At 39.8% G+C, this 25112-nt stretch overlaps 1 protein-coding gene across 5 annotated transcripts in view; it reads left to right on the top strand.

Annotated features, from left to right (window-relative positions):
• Nucleotides 1-25112, top strand: part of LOC139973006 (scavenger receptor cysteine-rich domain superfamily protein-like) — a 63230-nt gene that overhangs the window by 18073 nt on the left and 20045 nt on the right. For 3 of the 5 annotated variants that reach the window (XM_071979347.1, XM_071979348.1, XM_071979349.1), the window contains exons 3-9: nt 4160-4449; nt 9649-9784; nt 14130-14314; nt 16369-16689; nt 18244-18367; nt 19893-20083; nt 20885-21187. In XM_071979347.1, coding sequence (XP_071835448.1) covers nt 4362-4449; nt 9649-9784; nt 14130-14314; nt 16369-16689; nt 18244-18367; nt 19893-20083; nt 20885-21187 — 1348 coding nt within the window. In that variant the 5' untranslated portion in view covers nt 4160-4361. Of the gene's footprint in view, nt 1-1308; nt 1560-4159; nt 4450-9648; nt 9785-14129; nt 14315-16368; nt 16690-18243; nt 18368-19892; nt 20084-20884; nt 21188-25112 lie in introns of those variants that run through there. The other 2 variants (XM_071979346.1, XM_071979350.1) reach the window with 2 other exon arrangements.

Raw genomic sequence — 25112 nt, 5'->3', positions numbered from 1 at the left:
TACAATTCGGTTCGGGTGGGTCTGCAGGTTATTAGCGTTATATATCTACATATAGGCCTATGCCTTTCCATTCTACCTCAATTCATCAAAATCCTTGATAATCCATAATTAACTGCAAAATTAATTCAGCTTTATCGATCCGCTGGGAAATCATTCTCATCAATTATACATTTATCTTAACAACGCTAACAAGTAGGAATGTTCTACTACATCCGACGCATAATAATTCAAAATCTCATGAGATTGTTTGCGTTTTACGATTAAAACCACCGAAACGTTTGGAAATTGGGACTGGAAAATACTGAAACTGAGAAAGATTATAATGCATTAACCGTGTACTATTGCGTATACCGTTATGGTGATATGCATAGTTCTTCTAGTCCGGTGTTCAGTTAAGGACCTATCTAATTTCAAATTGATTAAAGTTAAACATGGATTGCTTGAGAAGAGTGAAATTCCTCATACATAGAGTGACTTGTCGATTTTTTGGTGCCTTTAAATATGGCACGCATATTTTGATGCCTTCAAATATTACCCCTTCGTCAGTTCACTGACATAGTGAAATTTCTTGGTATTCTCTTTATGTAATCAATCCCTCAATTCTTGTTATGTATGAAGACGTCTTATATAAGCATAACTTGCGTGATCGAGATATGACCTTCCCCAATAAAGTTTGGTGTTAACGCTACACACACACACGCATAAAGACATATATACGCGCATTTAAGGTGCTCATGTGATAACAAATTTTCAATCTCTGTCCTGGGATATCCGCAACTTCCTATACTTAAACGTCTACAGGTCACTATTAACTGCATGCTAGCTTTCCTTTCTGTTTTTATTTGGTTTCTCTTTCATCTTTAATACCAGCATAACCACCTTATATATCATATCAGTATACTTCATCGTCTAACTTGCAAGTTTGTCATTTGTACCGAAACATAATGCAAATTATATTCCACATATAGCTGAACAGACTTGCAACTAAACACGTTCGGTAAATACATGGATTATAGTAAAACATATACCTTATGTAGAAGAAGATATGCAGTGAAGTAGTTTGTATGCGCCTCATACACATTATCATTGTACACACACATACACATATGATAATACACTCATATCAGGTGCTAATAATCCCTATCAGCGTCCTGGGGTATATCCACGACTTCCTTCCGACTCAACGTGCAGGTCACGATCCATTGTCATTTCTCTTTTTACTCTTTTCGAACTTTTTTTTTTCTCACTCTTCCTGTTCTACCAGGCGGTACTCACATTCTCCTTCTTTTTTTGGACAACCTGTATACGTCCTTCCTGTTTTACACCCAAAGATTCCACTTAAATCGGTGTTGCGCGTATATAGAAAGGATAGTTGTTTTGTGTTGTAACCGTTCTGTACATCATTTTGTGCCTGCAACGTTTTAGTTCTCACAAATGTACTCGTCGGCACCGGATTATCTGGGATTGATTTCGTGACGATTTTCGTTCGGTCGGTGGTGTTAAATAGTTATTGAACAGTATCATTTATGTTGTCACTTTACTTGAAGCTTTGATTGAAGGTAATTTTTCTTTTTCAATTTTGTTATTTTCGATCTTAGAAATTATTGATATGACTTTTGTTTTTATCGTCAAAGACAAACAGCACACTAGACAATAACGTAAGCAAAAACAGTATAGACAAATTCAAGACGATTCTGAATTAAAGTAGCTGGTTTTGTTGGCAGGGTGAATTTTCTCTAGATCGCTGGTTTTATTCATAACAGAAGAAGTTGAATCTTGAGAAAGTATCGTGTTACTTAATAACACGTAATATTAGCCTACCATGTACTTTCATAGCAGATATATCTGGCCTAGCTTACACCTTGCAAACGTGGATCGGAGTTTTTTCTTTTCTTTGTCAATCATTCTCGAGGCTGTAACGTTCTAAATTACAACTGTTGGAAGATTAAATATAGAGTAATTAGAGTAGATAGAGCCCAATATAGAGTCCATGCAGAGTATATCTCATTGCCGAATTTAATAGAATATAGAGGGATGTTGTATAAGGTTATCTAACGCTACCTAGTGACTTTATGTAAGTGAATATACTTTCAGGAGGCGTGCCTGCATGCATGTGACGTAAACTTTATCGGGCTGGTAGAGAGACTGGCCATGCATGATGTTGGAGTATTTTATGTACAAAGGCCTGTTTAAATGTGATGTTCATCGTTGCGATACATTCGGCCATGTTTATTTAATTGCATTTAGCTATGCGGCAATAGATAATTTATTTCCATGATAAACCATGTGATTGGTATTAGTAATATGGAGGTTTTTTTCTTGTCATGCGGGAGGTTTTCATTGCTTTTTGAGTCCTTGCCGGAGACAAAAAGAATATATGCAATGGTGATGGCGTGTGTGTGCGTCAGGGTGTGTGTGGATGTATGTGATTCTTGCTTGTAAAACACAGTAACTCAAAAGTAATGGTTTAGATTAACTTCGTATTTGGTATGTGGATCCGTCTTATTGAGTACAAGAAACTTATTGTTTTCTGTGAGGTTCAGTGGTCATTTGGGGTGAACAGAGGTCAAAGTCTGAAATCTTTGTGAACACGATAACTCAAAAATTACATCTTTGTTGAACTTTATGCATGGTATGCAGAATCAACTTGATGAGTACAAAAAGTTCAAAAACCCTATTGAAATTGGTGGAGGTCAAATGTCATTTACGGTCAATATTTAAATGAAAGTGGAAATGTTGTTAACACGATAACACAAGCAGTACATCTTTCTTGAACTTAGTACTTGGACAGAGGTCACATGAGGTCAACATGCATCACAGGCTGAAAACCTTTCAAACATGATAACTCCAACATTAAAGCTACCATTAATCTGTAAACATAGTTTGGTCAAAATCAGTTCAGTTTAGTTCTGTGAAGGAGCTCAATAGTTTTTCAGCGAAACATACCGGGCATCCAGGTAATGAAATGTGTTTCTGCACTTAAACCTCCTTTAAGGGTTTTTCCCTTTGAGCTTCAAGGGGTCAACAGGTTATCTCAAATGGACGCAAACTGGCTCAAGGGGTCAACTTGTTATCTCAAATGGTGGAAAACTCGTCGTGTAACTCAAAATAACTATTTAAAGGGATTTGCTTGCTCAAAGTTTGTAAAATGTGTCTATATATCACGTAGGAAGATTGTTCTTTCTTGATATTGAAACACGGTGGTTTAAAATGTTATACTGTACAATCCTTATGAGTGAATGACATGGTTGGCAAATTTAACTCATTTGTTCTACATTAGACAGTTACAGTAGTTTGAATTGTGAGCAAATTGTACGGCAAGGAATCACAAAGCTAACTGGCCCTCTGGTTTATGCTAAATATAGCCTATTGAAATCATAATGATAGTACGTACCGGGAATATCTGTTACAGTGAACAGCTGTCCTATACATACCCATCACTCTGTCTTAGAGCCTAAGCTAATAGGACTTTGTTATTATACTAATGCCGTGGATATCCGTGTACCTACTACCTCTTACTGTACATGGGCTACAGACAATACTTTTTTTTAATTATTAAAATGAGAAGGAATTTATGGTACTAAACGCAAAATATTATTTCTTTCGGGACGTTTTGATATTATTATCACATATTACGTCGCATTAAGCCGCACGTCCTACTACCATCCTTCGAAATTTCATTTATTTGTTTATTGATTATTGAAATATGTGTGTGAACTTTTTGACCCCGTTGTGCACAAGGTCACAAGGTTTGCAAGTTATATAAACATTGCTCTTTGGGGAACCAACTTTTGGTGACTTATCGAATAGTCATATGAAACCCAAAGTTTTCATTTCGGGCCCGCAGTATATTTCCTGGAACAAAACTGGTTTAAAACTGTGTATATAACTAACGATATTTTCAACATTTCTCAATAGATTTATTATTTTTCCCATTTTGCTTACAGAATGCATGCTGTTTTCATGTCTCATTATATGCGCGTGAAACATCACGTCGCGCATTTTGTATAGATTACAACGATTGATTCATATTTCAATACAGGCTATAGGTTTGTTTATTGTGTATAGAGTTCGTTTGTTTATTGCTTTGATGTGTTATTTATATCGTATAGTTCTTTGTGTTCATATGAGTTTCATCTCTTTCCATATCCCTATACAGCTTCGTCAGCCATTGACAACCAGCGTCGCTAAAGCTACATATATCTCTATATATGTATATGTGTGTATATATGTATAAATACAAAACACTATTGTCAATATTACATGGTCTCGTTGTAACGACGATTCGTGAACGAAATTCATGACAGCAGGTTCATCGTGTATATCTATAAATAAGCGAGCTCAATACGAACATTCTCAAGATGTGGTGTGACTTACAGAAGGGCATTTCCAGATTGACTAATCTTGCCTGTGTACTGATAGTTGTCGTGCAAGGAGTTACCATGGAAGGTCAGTTTAGTATAAATATGTATATATATATATATATATATATATATATATATATATATATATATATATATATACTGGTAAAACTCTTAGCAATTTTAAACGTTCATTACTTTTTTTACTTTTTATGTTATGATGATATAGTTTGTTAACTCATCACTTTATCCGTCGCCGTGTTGATTAATATATCAAGCTGTTAAAACGTACTAACCCCCTCCCCCTTCCCCTCCCCCCTCCCCCTCCCTAAGCTCATCGTTTATCTCGGTATAGTAAACAGTCAAATAATGCACTACAGGCGTAGGCATAAACCATCGCTTTATAAAGTAATACTACAGGCAAGTTACACAAACCCAGTGCGTTGAGTAATTGCCGACAGAGGAAGCTGATGGTAGGGCAAGTGGGCACGCTGCACACTTGAGTGCACTTTGTCTGTATTCGACCCCCCCACCCCCCAATTTACAATGTATCGACTCTGCACACTAATTCAGTAGGTACTTTATATGTAAGACCCCCTCTCCTTTAACAATGTTTCGACCCTTCACACTAATTCGGTAGGTCTATGTAAGACTCCCCCCCCCCCTCCCGATTAACAATGTATCTACCCGTCACACTAATTCAGTAGGTATATGTAAGACCCCCCCCCCTTAACAATGTATCGACCCTTCACACTAATTCGGTAGGTCTATGTAAGACTCCCCCCCCCCCTCCCGATTAACAATGTATCTACCCGTCACACTAATTCAGTAGGTATATGTAAGACCCCCCCCCTTTAACAATGTTTCGACCCTTCACACTAATTCGGTAGGTCTATGTAAGACTCCCCCCCCCCTCCCGATTAACAATGTATCTACCCGTCACACTAATTCAGTAGGTATATGTAAGACCCCCCCCCTTTAAAAATGTATCGACCCTGCACAATAATTCAGTAGGTCTACGTAAGACCCCCCTCCCCCTTTAAATGCATCGACCCTTCACACTAGTTCAGAAGTGTATGTAAGACCCCTCCCCCACCCACCCACCCTTTTAACAATGTTTCGACCCTGCACACTAATTCAGTAGGTCTATTTAAGTCCACCCCATCTAAACAATTAGTCCACTCTACAGTGTTCTGCAGTGACGTCACTCCAATTCTTACGATATAGTCTACACATATTATTGCAATGTACTGGTCGAGGTACCATGTGTCCAGCAATACTGGTGGAGGGGTATAATGGGAGGGTGGAGTCAATGTGGGGGGGGGGTACTTTTGCTTGTGTCAGGTGGCTTAAATGCAAAATGGTGCTGTCTTTGGCAAAGCTTTGGACTGATTATATGATCAGTATGTGGCATGACAACCTCCCCCTCCCGACTGGTCCCCGGGGCGACCGCCGCCGCGTATTACGCCACTGGCTTACACTCAGGATGTCGTACAGGTTTAGCAATACTTACAAATATCGACGGAGACTTATAATACACGAACTAGATATCCCCTACAAAATTGCTCACTCATCGTCTGTGAAACATGTACCACTTAAACACCATACACGACACCTAGTGTGGGCCACGACTTACTAACCACGTTTCTAGTTTCTTCAGTCCCATTGAGGGGTGCGTTGCATTTGAGAGCTGACCCTAACCGTCTGTGCATTAGGCGCAATGGTCTCCTCACTTTGAATTGACAATAATAACCGGGGTCATTTATTTAACATCCAAAATAATTGTTGCAGAAATCCAACCTGCATGGACTAATAGCAGTGTGTATGATATGATCTACAAACATATCAAAATTTAATTGTATATATGCCTACAGTCATTCTTGAAATCATTTATAAGTTATCGATTGTTCTTCCACCCTACCAGCCTGAATTAACGGAAACATTGACGACCATGAAATGGCCAATTTGTCATTAAAGAGGGGATGATGATGATGATGATGATGATATCAACGTGACTGTTTACATTTATCCGAAATGCACACACGCAGTTTCCATGCAGTTAATATATATGCTGTTTTGCAGAGTGTGTAGAGGCTTATAGACATTTTGTATGTCACTGACACATCCGCCAGTAATTAACGTACATGAATTTACTTGCTGTTACGAATTAAACTAGTGTGTGGACTGTATAATGGTTCAATTGTTTTTAGTAGGGTCTTTTAGCAGGTGCGATGAAAGTGGTAAATCGCAAGGTTATCGAAATTCCATCACTTGCGGATTTTGAATGCCTTATAATACTTCTAACTCTAACTCTTATGCATGATATCACCTAGCCCCACCCCGCTCATTTATTCCATTGTCTATATTCACTCATTGTCTCTCATTTGTCTATTGTCAATTTGTCTCCATTGTCTATCATCACTCCTCCCACCAACCCATGGGCAGGTATAACAAATTTTAAATAACATAAAAAGAGGGTGAAAAGCCTGAACTTCCAGGCTCCGTCTTTTACGACAGGAGATATACATATACCCATACTCGTTGTGGACGTAACATTAATGACGGCACCATAGACTGGTATACAGATAGTTTCAATTTCGTGAATTGGTAAACATTTTCAACATATGTTTTTCCAGGTTTACTATATAAGTGATCGAATGTTAACCATGTATTCATTACTTCCGTTAGGGTTCCGTTTCTGGCCTTATTCACATTTGAGAACGCAATTGATATCAGGATATCGTTATCACTTAGGGAGGGTAATAATACTTAACCCGGGGCTGGATCACTTTGGAGAACGCGTGCCGGATCAAGAGCGTACGAACGAACGGACGAAGCATTGCGCAAGCGTGTAACGGTCACGGTGATTGTTACCGCGTGGGGGACTTCTGCAGCTATTATGCTACATCGAATATACAGCGTTGCGATATAATGTGCTGTAAAGGTACGGTGTACCCCTTCCACGACAACTACCGATATAGGCTGTTCACAAGTATATCTTAACTTTTTCTTCGCCAAAATTTTGGAAATGGACGCTAGAATCGCTGTATTAGCAGTCATAGCTTTCTTGTTGTCGTTTATGAAAATGGTTAGGTATCGAAGGTATGCGAAGTTTCAAATTGCGTCCGGAGATACAAAAAGAAAAAGGATTTGTTAGCTTTGGGTCGACGAAGGAAATGGCTAATGTAAACTTTCGCTGTTGTCAGTTAGATATATTATTCTTCCGTGGAATCTGTAATTAAGGCAGGAAATTTGTCTTGGATCGACGCACAAAGCAGACCCGTCAACTGTCTCTGTGTTCCCGGGAATCTCGACCAGTATCCCGACTTTTCCCGCGGTTTCATGTTCAAATCTCACGGTATTATCACACGAGTCATTCACTGGTACAATTTAAATGTACTCCCAAAACAATTCCTAAATTGCGGAAACTTTGAAGTGTGAAGTAGACTAAACTCATACCAAAATCAAGACAACGTTACTGCAGTAAACGCGACAGTGTAGTATTACGCAAGATGCGGTGAAACTCAAGTTATAAATGTATGTTGTGTTTTCCTCGTTGTTAACGTTGTGTTTTTATCTCAACACCATTGTTCTGTTTCTAGTTCTACACGGTATATTTTGCTAGAACATTTAAGCTGCAAAATACTAAACTTATATATTTTTTTCTAGGAATCTCCTAATTTTTTACATAAACATGTTAATATACCCCTATTTTCGTGACAAAAAGGTTGGTAGGTCCACACATATGTCGAGCAAAATCATGGCGGGTGAAAAGCTAAAGTAGAAGATCAAAGGATGATAGTGCCTTTCACTTGAACTTCACATTCATGCATTTACGCCGCTTCCACAGTATCACAAGTTTCAGACGTTGGCGCTATAGGCTATATTGAGTTCCCGCCATTTTGCATTTAACCCAGTATTGTATGCGGTAGTAGTGACGCATCAGAAACCGGAAATGCCGGGTCGCGTGATCCTCCAAGCGTTTACATTACAGTTTTTTTGGTCGCCTTTCCGGGGTCACGAATTCCCCCGAAAAGGTGGATCACTATTGCGGTCTGATTGCGGTCTGATGCTCAGTACGATCTTGATCGCCCTTGCGGGGCGTCGGAGGCGGGGGGGGGGTCAGATCCTCCTTGCGTTCTCAAATATGAACAAGCCCTCAAGTCCTTGATTGGATTATATCACAGCCTGGGGTTGTGAGGCGACAGTTTCTATCTTATGTACATTTATTCAAAAGAGGAAAGGTTTAATGTAAGTTATCTACTGTGTTCTGTTTACATGTTACAGAAACGCAATAGATTACAGCATCATGTAAGAACTAACTTTCCATACACAAATTGACCTCTTTCCTGATAGTACACCGTTTGGCGTCCATCGAGGGTAACCGTATGATTTTAGGAGGGAATGTCGTGCCGTATAGAGATTCCACTCTGTACGTCGTTGTGACGTTATCATACTAGCTCCAATTGATTGAAAAGGGGAAATTAAAAAGAAGAAAAAAACAAACAAAAAAACTAGTAGCTCAATACCCATTGATGAAAAATTCATAAAATCTGCAGATGTTGTTTGAATGAAAGCACAGAGCAGCTGTTTGAACGGTGTCTGAGTTTGATACGTTTGACAAACACAAAATTGTGATTTCCGAGAAATATTAACCCAAGCCATACGCCACGCTATACATTCCAGCATTGCAGCTATAGCCTATATGTGAAGTATGTGTTTGTATGTGTCATGTCATAAAAGAAACAATATAATAACATATTACATCGATTCTTCTGCAAAGGACAAAGAACGAAATGCTTGGATTGACTTAATGCGGTCGTTTACTCACAAATTTTTACTTCTACCATCGTAGAAGATTCGTTCACCGAACTAATTCAATACCGAGAGAACGCTATTTGTTTAATTAAGCCTCGTACCCAGGTGCTCATAATCGGTATTTCTTCTGTATGTGGGACTTCGTACTGCTTGTGAACAACAAATGAATAAAATAGGGTATCCCTATTCAGTCCGAACCGCTTTCTGTATATAAGCATCCGCCGATAGATGGTACGTGAATGTGTAGGATCGATCGGTTGGGGATGGGCCGTGTAGATGTTTTTGTGTTTTCGGTTTTATGACAATCAGTTTAGTTCTTAGATTGCCGTATCGGATAAGTAAAGAGCACCCCTTTTGAACTCTGCCTATGTATGAAGCATATTAGTTTAAGGGTCCAGGTAATTTTTTTCTTTAGTAAGTTTATCGTCTAACATTATAGGTTTTGATATGAAATTCTATTTCTTTTCAGAATTTGTGGATGGAGATGTGAGGTTGGTGAACGGTCAGAATCCTGCCGAGGGCCGAGTCGAGGTTTACTACCAGGGGGAGTGGGGAACAGTATGTGACGATGGCTGGGACATGTCTGAGGCCAACGTAGTTTGCAGGTACAGTAATATCATTGGCAGATTGGACACTACAGAATGCTGAGCTTGAATGACTAAATCTTGCAGTTCATGTCATTCTGTCCATTACAAGACTTAGTGGTGATTAGCAATTTTTAGTGACAATGAAACCAGTGCTGTCATTAAGGCATCTCAAGAGCTCCCAATATATTTTTCTTCTTACTGATTCAGCATTTGCAAAACCCATCTCCTTTACAAAAAGGAAACGTGATATCAGAAAGATAAACAAAAAAATCATGACGGATATGTGGCTCGATGATGTCATATTTAGACTTGATCAAGTCTTCAGCCTTGTGTACGTACAAAGGAACATTAATACTAGTGATATCCAAAATGACATTAGAATTTTTTTTGCTCTTTTGGCAAGTTGTTCATATCTATTTGTATATATATATATATATATATATATATATGTATATAAAGTGTATAAAGCATATAAAGCGGGAGGCCCGGGTTCGAATCCCGGTGGAGGCTGGAAGTTTTTTCCCTGTTCTGGATTTTCCTTCTCGTTACATTTTCAATTATATATATATATATATATATATACATAGTGTCCATAGCCTAGTGGTTAGGGTGTCGGAATATAAAGCGGGAGGCCTGGGTTCGAGTCCCGGTGGAGGCTGGAAGTTTTTTTCACTGTTCTGGATTTTCCAACTCACTACGATTTCAGTTATATCTATATTCATTTTCCTTTGTTGTTTACCTCCAGTACATTAACAAAGTCTGTTCAAAGTATCCCTTTCGAGATCTGGCTTTAGGAATCACAAATGATTTCGAGGTGGTTAGCATCATGTTTGATCTCTAGATTAAGGCAAATATGTCACCAAAAAAGAACTAGTATTGTTCGATACAGGTGACAAACGCCTACAGTGGAATTACAACCTTCCTTACCGGTTTCAAACCTCTGGACATACAATCAGCTTCCATAGCCTAGTGGTTAGGGTGTCTGCAAATAAAGTGAGAGGCCTGGTTTCGAATCCCGGTGGGAGGATGGAAGTTTTTTCACTGTTCTGGAGTTTCCTACTCATTATATATATGTATATATATATATATATATTTATATAATTGAAATGGTAGTCAACAGATTGTAGACGTTGTTTAATGTTTTGTGCAGACAGACAGGACATGTTATAGGTCAGTGTGGTTTCAGGGAACAGTGTTACCTCATCTGTTAGTACAAGAAGGGGAAAAACGTAACTGAAATTATGACATTTAATGACATATCTACCTTTCCACATGTTTAATGTCAGTTTTCTTTATTGTGGCAATGGCAGTTACAGTATTAGCTCATGAATATCTCTTATTCCAAGAATGATAAATGACTTCCTCATATTAAGAGTCTACCGGTATCCAGTTTTTAACTTAGCATAATTTGTTTGCATTCTAAGAAGGGGATAGTATACGTGCAATATAGCGCCCTGGTACCGAGAGATAGATACACCCCCAAAAGAAATGGCAATTTGCCAACATTGACATGTATCATTCATATACGACATTGTGTAGTGTACTGCACAATGTCTTTGGTATATATACTGTATACTATATACTATAAAATAGCCGTGCAGGCTTCTGTTAGTTGACTTTCATCGCAGATATAGCGATTAGTGTTCTTGTTGAAAGGAAGTTACCATGGGTCAATAGCTATTTAGGATATCTCCCGGACGGAAGATATGACTTCCTATCAAGGGCTGATATTCTCTGAGAAATGGCTGCCTTTTTCCGGAGAGTTTTACAGCACTTTACCGTTGCGCCTGGTACAAGGGTGATACAAGTCTTCGTACTTGTCATAACGCCGGCGTGAACTTTCTAGTGTCTTGTTTCGATATATATATCCGTCGTCTATCGGTGAAGGAGGGAAAGGATATGGATATGGATATGTCCAATTCATACACGACTTCCAATTGAAGTAGTAGACAAACAGATGATATTTATACTAGCCCCATTTTTCTCTTTGACAACATCCTTGCTTGTTCAAGCTAATTTGCATTTTGGCCACGACAAGTCAAAACAACGTTGTACGTTCCTAACTTATAACTGATAACTTAAAAGATATTTAAGGTCATGATGTATCTTCTATTAAGTTGAAGGGTTAGTCATAACAGTGTCAATCTGTTTGAGCTATTAACTCAGACATACATTTTTGTTTCACTTTCAATTTGATTTGATGTAACGCCCAGTTTGAGATGGAGCATAATAGATCCTAGATAGATCACCTAGAGGTGTATAATATTTTTTGTCCACCCATTTATATTGATGGCCTATAGCAATTTAGTGTAGCATCTGCAGTGAAGGTTTGGGAGTAAAGGATTTTTGTCATACTGTAGTTGAGATTGCTCCAAAACTTGTAGCATTAGCTATCTAACATTTGTTTATATGAATCCAAATTTTCGCCACCCCCTCCCCTTCATTTGTGAAGACTCATTCTAGGCCCTCAGTGTTTTCATAGTGGGTTAGAATCCTCAATCTTCACAATTAGATATTGGAAAAAGTTGTTGTTACCTACGTACTCTTCTGGACATTAGCTAGCAGCTTGTGGCTGGACAAGAAGACCTTTTTATTAGTTAGGACTGAAATTGGGGCTGAGCTGAAATAAATTTCCAGATTTATCGATTGGTCCCAGCTGTTCACTTACTACATTACCAAACTACAGTACAGCCTAGTTACCTTGGGATGTTTCTCTGAAAATATCCTAATTAAAGTATAATCTAGACCAGTTTTGCAGCTGTTTGTATCAACTAATATATGGGTCTTTTCAACTACTTTGCCGTATGGGTAATCTATCCTTTGCATTTCAGAATTGGGCAGAAATCTTATCTAAATTAGAAACCTGAAATAAAGTATAAAATTACATGTTTTCGAGTCAGAAACACAACATTGATCCTAAACATTTCCGCCAAGCTGATATAAGCTTCCCTACTGCCTATGCATCTTTAGGTTGTGTCCACATTTAGCCTGAATCCAAAATAATTCACTGAGGAGTAGCTGTTGGAATTGCATTTGTTTTTTCTTTGGGGACGGCAGGGGGGGGGCAAGAGAGTTTCATCCAATCCTTTGTCTAACTCGGCAGCTTTTGTTTCGTTGCATTCATGAAATGTTCTGTACCTCCCAGTATAATTAAATTTACTTTGCTCCTCTCTTACCTGTCTCCCACTCCACATCTGCACTTCCCCATCTACCTAACTACACATTGGACTGTTTTAGTAATTGCGCCTTCATTCTCACGGTGAAAAACATCGCAATTTTTCTTCAAGTCACGTTACTTAACAATGTTATCTACTCGAGTCGCGACTTGTTACAAGTTTCCATATGTTATGTATTGACCTTGTTTATTAAGTATCTGGGCAGCAAAATAAGTTAGGTTAATTAAAAGGTTAAATTGGCAACCTTGCATTTGGGTAGATAATTCCGACATGACTTGATGATTGATTCAGTAAACATGAGTTCCTTATTAAATGTCTCTTTGTTGCTTCATTTCCTTCTTTGTATCTGGCCTTGGATGTGACAGTACATAATTATAAGGATTCATTATCAACCTGCTTCTAATATGTATTGAAGTGTAAGAATTAAAGTACATGCAGTTCATAAGACAAATATCTTACATTTTATGCTGTAATGTATATGGGACATTTTATGCCAGTACTTAAACTTTTTGCAGCAGGCATATAATCGGGTCATGAGCTTCCAGAAATGATGATGTAGTATTTTGCGGTACAAAACTGGCGGCTACATTATACTGTCAGAACCAACACCAATGGCTTTCAAATTGTCGTTAAATGCTCTTATCTAGAAATGACATCTAGAGCTTGCCCATTGTGTGACTTACAATTCATCATTTCAAGCTATTGATGTAATAACCATTAGACTAGAAAAATCAACATCATTCAACCGCACAAAATTGTAATGATGGTAGGGTGGTTGGAGACCACTAGAATGTCTGTTTGGACAATCAAAATCAGCTTTTGGAGGTGGTTGGTTATCATTTGGTATCGCTCCTTCAAACCACTATGGAGATATGGAAATAAAACAAAACTAGTGGTACAGTAGGCCTGCAGTGTGATCCACCCAAAGTCTAAGACTTTGAGTTAGCGTTACATTCACCAGCATGTCACATCTCTCCTATAGTCTGTATAGTTATCAGTCTTCATAACTTGGTACATTTATTCAGACAACCAAATTTGCCATTTGGACAACCATAAATTGACACCCAGGTTGTCCAAGAGACAACCGGGGAAACTGTTTGAAAAGTTTGACTTGTAATATCTTGGCTTTTATTATTCTGATAGGGTGTCAGCATTGACTATGTTCTTTTCTCTCCCTGTGTGTGTAGACAACTTGGTTTCTCTTCTGCCAATACAACTCACTGCTGCGCATTCTTTGGACATGGCGAGGGTCAGATCATGCTGGATGACCTCGGTTGCCGCGGTGACGAGAGTGACCTTGGCTCGTGCAACCACAGAGGATGGTCAACGCATAACTGTGCGCACACAGAAGACGCAAGTGTTACTTGTAATGGTGAGAACTGCTGCTGCGAATTAACTACCCTTTCTCAGGAAGTGTCTAGTATAGACTTGTCATGTGTCAAATAATTCATGCAAGGGTAGTAGTCTCTTTTGACTTCCTCCAGGTAATGTTATATGTATGGTTATAATATGAATATTGCAACAGTAAGTATACAGGGGCGTATCCAGGGGGGGCGCAACAGGCGCGCGCCCCCCCTATTGGCCGTCACCAAAAAAAAAAAGTTTAGCACAAAAAAAAAAAAAATTGATGACGACCTTTATGTGAGATGTCGGTGATCGCTCAACCCCCCCCCCCCTCCCGTATGCTTTATTTTTTGTTTGCCAAAGAAAGGTTCTGGCGAAGTTCGGCGGCATAATAGTTTTAGAAACATAGATGGTAATTGTGTTTGTATTATCGCGTAGCACAGGGCGTGTATAAGGCCTCTGGGCTGCCTGAGGGAAGCCCATAATAGCTCCGTGCATAACACGTGAGGTTACTCTATCGAGGCAAAAATTTTCCACCCCTCCCCTTAGACCCATCCCCAAGGACGGCGATCATTCATGCCTGACGCCCCCCCCCCCAGTGGAAAATCCTGGATACGCCCCTGAGTATATATAAACACCTTGCTCAACATGGGCAAAAAGTTGATTTTTTGTTGTTGCTACCATGCCCTCTATGAATGTTCATGTACCTGCTGGGATTCCTTACCTGCAATATTTACAATTTACTTCATCCCTATACATGGTGTGGCAGTGACCATGAGTAGGGATTGAGAGGGGAGGTAGGGATTGGATGATGAGGATAAATATAAACTCCACAAACAGATTTATGTTGAGGCATGAATTGTTATGGAAGAGCTAAAGATAGATCTAGCATTTTTTAATAAATAAGCAGGGGAGGGTGTTGGGGGAGGTGGGGGAGGGAGGTGGGCTGGGTTTGTTGAAGGTGACATTCAAGTGGGAAGGGATATGAATTAAAAGTCAAAATAGAGTGAGCTTGATGAACAGGGAAGGAGTGTGCACAGTCCCTCACCTTCCAACCCGCCTTACATTGGCCTCTGAGGGTGTCCTGTGCCTGGATGAGCGGTCTTATTCATTCCATGACTGAATGTAAGAAAATGCCCGACTGTACATGTTCCATGGCAGAAAATGGAGGTGCCCCTCCCCCATTTCCCCTTGCATATATATGCCACTGGGATATGCTGGGTAGATGGTGACGTTATTCTGAAAACTGCAGCCAATATTGTACGCTACAGTAGTTGTATCCAATCCCTCTTGTGATTATATACTTTCATTTTGAATTTCCTTTCCTACGATCCAGTGTACTAAAATTAATTGTTCTTCTTGGCAAATGATCAACTTTTGTTGTGAGCTTAGTCAACTAACTCTCTGGCAGGAAGGTAGCAAAACTTGATGCGGGGGGAGGAGTCGTTTAACTTGAATAATGTGCATTATTACAGCCTATTTCATATACAGCTGTAAATAATATATGCGTGATTTTGCCAGCCTGTTTTTTCAATCAGAGTGTGCGTGTGCTGGGTCACGTAGAGAGCTCTGTTGGTTTAGCTCTGTTTAGCTATTTTTGGTTTATCGGTAGTAGTTGACATACATGGTAACATCACAGTTCTGCATGGGTCAGTAGTCTCAATTGGTTGGCATAATTAACATCTGGTTTGCCTCCCGGTATCTTTACCCAAGTTCAGGTCGTAGGGATAGGTCATTTCATAGCTACATAGTCAATCTCTGGTCAGCTAGTAGTTGACATACATGGAAAAATCACTGTTCTGCATGGATCAGTCTAAATTGGCTGGAATAATTTAACATCTGGTTTGCCTCCCGGTATCTTTACCCAAGTTTAGGTCGTAGGGATAGGTCATTCATAGCTACATAGTCAATCTCTGGTAGGCTATATGTGGTGTCAGTAGAATTGCACATGCTGGGCTCATGACTGTTACTTCTGTGTGGACCAGCAATATTGTGCAAGTTTGTAAATCGTGCATGATAAATATATGAATAAATCACTCAATCAATTGATTCCTTACTCTGTTCTGCTCTGATCTATGACAGGTAAGATTCGCCTTGTGGACGGTGCAGACCCATTTGAGGGTAGAGTGGAGCTTTACCAAAACAACGGTTGGGGTACCATCTGTAACCTCGGATGGGACATGAAGGATGCCACTGTGGTCTGTCGCCTCATGGGTTATCCATCGGCAAACTCCACCACCGCCCCGCCGGTGTTTGGCGAAGGGAACGGATCTGTGGTCGTAAAAGATGTGGCCTGCTTGGGAACTGAAGATGACATAACAGATTGTCCACAGACTTTCAACGATACCTGCAATGGCATGGGTACTGATCCTGACGTTGGAGCAGCCGGAGTCCGTTGTACTAGTAAGCTTTTTATCTCGTCTTATGATGTCACGTTCGATCTTGTCATTTAACATTACTTTTTGTAGCAAAACGTGGGACATTATGACGTTAAGGTCACTGTCGTTCTTTTGCCAGCCAGTGTTGTGTTCATGATTGTGTCGTATATAACCGTGCACATTGAAGAGTGATGTTTTGTCGATAAGAATGATAGTAGAGTTTGTATAAACACTGCATGCAATTCCACACATGAAACACTACAACAAGCTATTAAAGCAAAGGCCTTACTGAAGAAGGAATCAGGACCACCTGGCGTGCCACATTTCAGGTTGCATCATTTGAAAGAGTGGGGATATGATCCAGGGTCACACATTACTTTGCAAGGTACCGTGATTTCTGACGTACATCCCTAGTTTTAGGGAAACATTCGATAGGGAACGTTACCACTTCAGGACTGTGTAACGTGCGTGATTGGTATGGGCCCACCTTGGATCTGCAGTGGTTGGAATGTAATTGAGTTTGTTGCTAGTATTTCAACTTTCTCTCCAGTAATTTGAGATATTTATCACAAAACCCACATGGCTTTGGGGAGCCCCCAGTGTTTTTCTAGGGGGGAGGGTTACCTGCAAATCTTCTTGTTGGGAGGTGGGAAGGGGGGGAGGCAGACCAATAACTGGTGGTGCTTGTAGCAGCCCCTCTCCACAGTCACTATGCCACTGCTTGGATCTAGTGTCGCAACAGGTGCAGAATGAAGACAACCTTGCCGGCTTTGGAGCAATACCGAAGGAGAGTGTTTTAGGGGCTAGATTGATCGTCCTTGTCTTATCCACATTGCTTCCCAGTTTTCTTCAAAGCTACTGTATATCACTACTTGACATATCTTTCAAACTGGCTGTTGTATAGTTGGTAATTATCCGAGACTTCCCTTGATGTTTACTCGAACAAGTATTCAACAGTCACCTGAGTTCGTACAGCATTCTCTGATACAATTTTGGCCAAGCATTGTCATTGCTAAGAACATTCGAGTGGTGGACAGAAGGCGGAAGGGTGTCTAACATGTGGGGAGGGGGAGGGGGCTTTGGTCGGAGTGGCATGGGGTAGTAGCAGTTGGGGATGGTCATACAGGATGCTCTGTGGATTAATGCAACATAAACCAGTTTGCACCCAGGTAATAAATTCACATCCCTTATAACCCTTATAGTCTTCAAAGTATCTTGCAAAAAAAGTGAAAAAGAATTAAAGAAACTGGGAAGAAAACTATTGGGAGTCCTATCCTGGAATCCCTTGTTCATTCACCCCTGTCCTTGAACATTTAAATCATAGTGTTGCGCAGCGATACAGAGTAGTGAGAATTAAGACTTTCTCTTGTTTATGCGTCTTTATGTGTTTCACAGGTGATCACAGATGGAGATTGTCAGAGACGGGTCTTGTTGTGAGGGATGTAACAACATGATACTGGTTTAACAAGCACAAAAAGCTGACTCAAAGCCAATCAATGTATGGGAACTATTTTAGTCTGTTATCGTTACATTTTAGCGATTGTACATTTGATTTATTCCTTGTTTTGTTTATTCTCAGGGCCAATCAGACTGGTCGGTGGGTCAAGTGAAATGGAAGGTCACGTCGAGATATATGACAATGGACGTTACGGTCCAATCTGTGACGTCGATTGGGATTTGAATGATGCCAGAGTTGTCTGCAAGTACGATGAATGATGTATTTAGATATTTTCTGGCCTTACGTTCCCTCTCGGGAGAACGATTCTTAGCGTGGGAATCCACTGCTGTTACCTGGAAAATCGGGCAGTATGCGCCTGATTTTTGCCTATGACTGAATTGTTGATTACATCACTTTACACATAGAGGATTAATGAAATTGGTCAAATGGGGTAACGACCAGAACTGCTGGTAGTGGGTGTTTAACATCTTCAGTAGCAGTGGAAAGGTTAACTTTTGTTTTTCCCAGCGGGTGGTTGATATCGGGATCATTTTGTCGTTACGTTTGTTTAAATTTGCCTAATTTTTAAATTTAAAAAAAAATTAAATTTGAGAGTCCTTGCCAAATGAATAGTTGCAGCAGTCGCCAATTTGCAATTTGATAAAAAAATGTACAGATTGTGTTGATGAATGGTAAGAAAAAACATGAGATAATTAGTTTTTTTTAAATCATTCTGGTTAAACATTATTGTTTTCTATTTTGGCAAATTACATTGTTTTTTTGTAATATTAAATACCACACACTGGTGATTTCTCTTGTGAACTATTCTGTCTGCAAATTAAATGTATTTAGTGTAAGGAGAGAATGAAGACATCATAACTTTAGCCTTAAACAGAGGATCCATACTGTACATTAATAGCAGATTTTAAAGCTGTTAAATTTATTGAAAGATACTCAATCTTGAAAACTGGTAATGCTAAAGATACACTACTAGTATCAAAGTCTCGATACGTGTTTGCTGATGAATTTTGAAAAAATAAACTTGGGGAACAGATTCAAAGTTTCTTTTTCTAAATGCACTCTGACCAGGTGGGTTTAATGGAGAAAAGCTGTCGCAATGGAAAAAAGAAATTTATTTTCTGTTGCCCTTATGGCGCGAACGATTTACGTAAAATCACTGCGACCGGGCATATCAGCATGTTGATTACACAAATGTTTCCTATATATACTTGTATCATTCACTTTTTGGACCCAATTCCACGGAGGAAACGTCTGAAAACACCTGCTTATTCATTGCAATGAAAGGAAACGACACAATTTCGCAAGCTACATCGTTAAGGCCAAAAGAAAGATTCTATTCAAGAGACCTTAAACAGGCTAGCCACAAAAGTGAAAGTAAGATACGGCTAACGGTCGTAAACAAAACAGAGAGATTTGATTGGCGCATGATCTGTTGGGCGGGGCTTGCAAATTTTGATTGAAGTCTGCAGAATCTACGGACTCATTAATAAATCTGGCAAATTTCATTCAGCTCAAATGATTAACGACAGATAACTCAATAAAAATAAGGCATATTAATATGAAATTGCATAGAGCGGTGTCATTTTTTACTGAGCTTTTAGGGCAGTTAGCTGGAAAGGTCAAAGTTAAAATTTGGCAAACACACATTGAGACTTCAAACGTTTCCTAAACCGGAAAGAAAGAGACTATAGTTGATATCATGATAATTTTGTAAGATGAATATATGAATCTTTAATATATATAGCTTGATGTTCTCTGTCCTACTATAGCCAACTTGGAAACTTAGCACCGTTACAAGCAGTCACTGGATCAAGGTACGGCGAATATGCGTCCTTACCAAAGATTTCTGGGGTCAACTGCGGTGGCAGTGAGACCACCCTCGAGCAGTGTGGCCACTCTGGCTGGGACATTATCCCTGACACTTGCACCGGCGCCACACTGGCTGGGGTAGTTTGCACCCGTAAGAAAGCCTTCTCGTTATTTTTATTGAAAGCTTATATTGATCAAATTGTTTATGTTAGAAAAGAGTACAAATTGTATTCATATTAATCTGTGTAAAAGTAAGTTGGCCTGATGTTTCGATCCTAGCAGGATCTTCTTCAGAGGCTAAATGACAAGTAACAGTAACAGAAGGGACAAATACATGCACAGGAGGTACGGCCTGTTTTGTCCCTTCTGTTACTGTTACTTGTCATTTAGCCTCTGAAGAAGATCCTGCTAGGATCGAAACATCAGGCCAACTTACTTTTACACATTCTCTTACACAGGCTCTCTAGTGGATAAGCAGTTTGCTAACAGTTTTATTTTATTGACTTAATAATCTAGCAGTCCGCTAACTTTTTGGGCCACCCACGACCCAGGAGTTCCCATGAAGGCTGAACAATGACCCCCCTCCCTCCCCCCCCCCCTGGACCTTACCACCAGAATCTATGCTCAGAATGCATGGAAGCTAGCTTGCAATATCTGCAAGCTCCGATATGGTAAATAGATTTTATAACATCTGGAAAAATTCTGCTCTGTTATTCAAACCTGTCCTTACTGTATATGCTTCAAAAGATGATACCGAGTCATGACTGCAATCAAAAGACTACTACAACTTTCTAAGATAACAAACATTCTAAAGGATCTAAATTTTAACAAAGTTTAATCCAAACAATCAATTCAACAGCAGTTTTGTTAGAGCTGAACTCCTTTTTTTAAATTTTTTTACATTAAAGTTTCAGGGAAAGAACATATTCATTTTATCCTTCCCTTTGATCAGCTGCTGTAAGACTAGTGGGAGGAAGCAACCAATTGGAAGGGAGAGCCGAGGTCTATGTGAACAACCAGTGGGGAAGCATTTGCGCCGATAATTGGGATTCAAAGGATGCCAAAGTGTTCTGTAATCAGCTGGGAGGTTACCCTGTGAATTTGGAGACCTGCTGCTATTCATACCAACAGGCTTCGCTATCTGTTTTTATGGCCGACGTCCAGTGCAGCGGTAACGAGACCTACATGATGGATTGCGTTCACAGTACAGACCATTCGTGTTCACAGCAGAGTGTGGTGGGAGTACGATGCCAGTGTGAGTTTGCATTTCAAAGGAAAAAACAGTGCATTTGAGTTGCCAGAGTCATACACAATTAATGTGGTACTAATAATCTACAGCAGGTTATATGTATACAGGGATGGGCCGGTACTGATAATCTACAGTAGGTTATATGTATACAGGGATGGGTGGGTACTCATAATCTACAGTAGGTTATATGTATACAGGGATGGGTGGGTACTAATAATCTACAGTAGGTTATATGTATACAGGGATGGGCCGGCACTAATAATCTACAGTAGGTTATATGTATACAGGGATGGGCCGGCACTAATAATCTACAATAGGTTATATGTATACAGGGATGGGCCGGCACTAATAATCTACAGTAGGTTATATGTATACAGGGATGGGCAGGCACTAATAATCTACAGTAGGTTATATGTATACAGGGATGGGCCGGCACTAATAATCTACAGTAGGTTATATGTATACAGGGATGGGCCGGTACTAATAATCTACAGTAGGTTATGTGTATACAGGGATGGGCCGGTACTAATAATCTACGGTAGGTTATATGTATACAGGGATGGGCCGGTACTAATAATCTACGGTAGGTTATATGTATACAGGGATGGGCCGGTACTAATAATCTACAGTAGGTTATGTGTATACAGGGATGGGCCGGTACTAATAATCTACGGTAGGTTATATGTATACAGGGATGGGCCGGTACTAATAATCTACGGTAGGTTATATGTATACAGGGATGGGCCGGTACTAATAATCTACAGTAGGTTATGTGTATACAGGGATGGGCCGGTACTAATAATCTACGGTAGGTTATATGTATACAGGGATGGGCCGGTACTAATAATCTACAATAGGTTATGTGTATACAGGGATGGGCCGGTACTAATAATCTACAATAGGTTATATGTATACAGGGATGGGCCGGTACTAATAATCTACGGTAGGTTATATGTATACAGGGATGGGCCGGCACTAATAATCTACGGTAGGTTATATGTATACAGGGATGGGCCGGCACTAATAATCTACGGTAGGTTATATGTATACAGGGATGGGCCGGCACTAATAATCTACAGTAGGTTATATGTATACAGGGATGGGCCGGCACTAATAATCTACAGTAGGTTATATGTATACAGGGATGGGCCGGTACTAATAATCTACAGTAGGTTATATGTATACAGGGATGGGCCGGCACTAATAATCTACAGTAGGTTATATGTATACAGGGATGGGCCGGTACTAATAATCTACAGTAGGTTATATGTATACAGGGATGGGCCGGTACTAATAATCTACGGTAGGTTATATGTATACAGGGATGGGCCGGCACTAATAATCTACGGTAGGTTATATGTATACAGGGATGGGCCGGCACTAATAATCTACAGTAGGTTATGTGTATACAGGGATGGGCCGGTACTAATAATCTACGGTAGGTTATATGTATACAGGGATGGGCCGGTACTAATAATCTACAGCAGGTTATGTGTATACAGGGATGGGCCGGTACTAATAATCTACAATAGGTTATATGTATACAGGGATGGGCCGGTACTAATAATCTACAGTAGGTTATATGTATACAGGGATGGGCCGGTACTAATAATCTACAGTAGGTTATATGTATACAGGGATGGGCCGGCACTAATAATCTACGGTAGGTTATATGTATACAGGGATGGGCCGGCACTAATAATCTACGGTAGGTTATATGTATACAGGGATGGGCCGGCACTAATAATCTACGGTAGGTTATATGTATACAGGGATGGGCCGGCACTAATAATCTACGGTAGGTTATATGTATACAGGGATGGGCCGGTACTAATAATCTACGGTAGGTTATATGTATACAGGGATGGGCCGGTACTAATAATCTACGGTAGGTTATATGTATACAGGGATGGGCCGGTACTAATAATCTACAGTAGGTTATGTGTATACAGGGATGGGCCGGTACTAATAATCTACAGTAGGTTATGTGTATACAGGGATGGGCCGGTACTAATAATCTACAATAGGTTATATGTATACAGGGATGGGCCGGTACTAATAATCTACAGTAGGTTATATGTATACAGGGATGGGCCGGTACTAATAATCTACAGTAGGTTATATGTATACAGGGATGGGCCGGTACTAATAATCTACAGTAGGTTATGTGTATACAGGGATGGGCCGGTACTAATAATCTACAGTAGGTTATGTGTATACAGGGATGGGCCGGTACTAATAATCTACAATAGGTTATATGTATACAGGGATGGGCCGGTACTAATAATCTACAGTAGGTTATGTGTATACAGGGATGGGCCGGTACTAATAATCTACAGTAGGTTATGTGTATACAGGGATGGGCCGGTACTAATAATCTACGGTAGGTTATATGTATACAGGGATGGGCCGGTACTAATAATCTACGGTAGGTTATATGTATACAGGGATGGGCCGGCACTAATAATCTACAATAGGTTATATGTATACAGGGATGGGCCGGCACTAATAATCTACAGTAGGTTATATGTATACAGGGACGGGCCGGTACTAATAATCTACAGCAGGTTATGTGTATACAGGGACGGGCCGGTACTAATAATCTACAGCAGGTTATGTGTATACAGGGACGGGCTGGTACTAATAATCTACAGCAGGTTATGTGTATACAGGGATGGGCCGGTACTAATAATCTACAGCAGGTTATGTGTATACAGGGATGGGCCGGTACTAACAATCTACAGTAGGTTATGTGTATACAGAGATGGGCCGGCACTAATAATCTACAGCAGGTTATGTGTATACAGGGATGGGCCGGCACTAATAATCTACAGCAGGTTATGTGTATACAGGGATGGGCCGGCACTAATAATCTACAGCAGGTTATGTGTATACAGGGATGGGCCGGCACTAATAATCTACAGCAGGTTATGTGTATACAGGGATGGGCCGGCACTAATAATCTACAGCAGGTTATGTGTATACAGGGATGGGCCGGCACTAATAATCTACAGCAGGTTATGTGTATACAGGGATGGGCCGGTACTAATAATCTACAGCAGGTTATGTGTATACAGGGATGGGCCGGTACTAATAATCTACAGTAGGTTATGTGTATACAGGGATGGGCCGGCACTGGGCGCCCCTGCCCAGCACTAAAAATTACCACCCAGCACTGCCTCAAAAATCGTGAATCCCGCCCAGCACTATTTTCATTTAAAATCCCGGCATTCCTATAAACAATATATTCAACATAAATTTGGCCTAGCCTATGCCAAAATCATACAGACTAATAATACATCAGTTATGCATGCGGAAAAAGTACTTACGGCTCTCAATCGGTCCCTTGTAAAATATCTTTGAAACAAACTAATAACTTTTACCAGGTACGTAATATATTTCACTAAAAAATTTTTTTTAAATGTAAATTGTTAGCAAAACTAGTACTTGTGTATGTGCTTAAAAAGCTACACAAGTGCCAGCATTTGGCATCTGAGCACCTTGAAAAATCGAATTTCTCAAAGGGGAAGGGGGACATCCCCTCCCCCTAGACCCCTCCCCCAGGACGGCAATCACTATACCCGGCACTCAGGAAATCGTGGGCACAACCCTGTGTATAGTAATGATAATATTCATTTACCTATCACTTTACATTAAAGAATATATCTCAAAGTGTCTTAATACTCAAGACTTGAGAAAAGTATCTTAAAAAAGTAGATAACTTAAAATCGTACATAATATATGTAAATAAAATTTAAGCAAAAATCGTAAACAAATGGAAAGTCAACTTGTGAATATTCATGATGTGTGGACTATGTCTCTTCTTTAAAGCAGCTTATTATTTCCCAAAACCTTCCGAATAATACTCTAGATGAGACTGCCATCATTGCCATGGTTTGCACTAATACAATCCATTTGTTTATTTTCATTC

Source organism: Apostichopus japonicus, chromosome 9, assembly GCF_037975245.1.
Source record: "Apostichopus japonicus isolate 1M-3 chromosome 9, ASM3797524v1, whole genome shotgun sequence".
Classification (NCBI taxonomy): domain Eukaryota; kingdom Metazoa; phylum Echinodermata; class Holothuroidea; order Aspidochirotida; family Stichopodidae; genus Apostichopus; species Apostichopus japonicus.
Note: the sequence above shows the minus strand (reverse complement) of the source record. Positions and strands in the feature narration are given on the sequence as shown.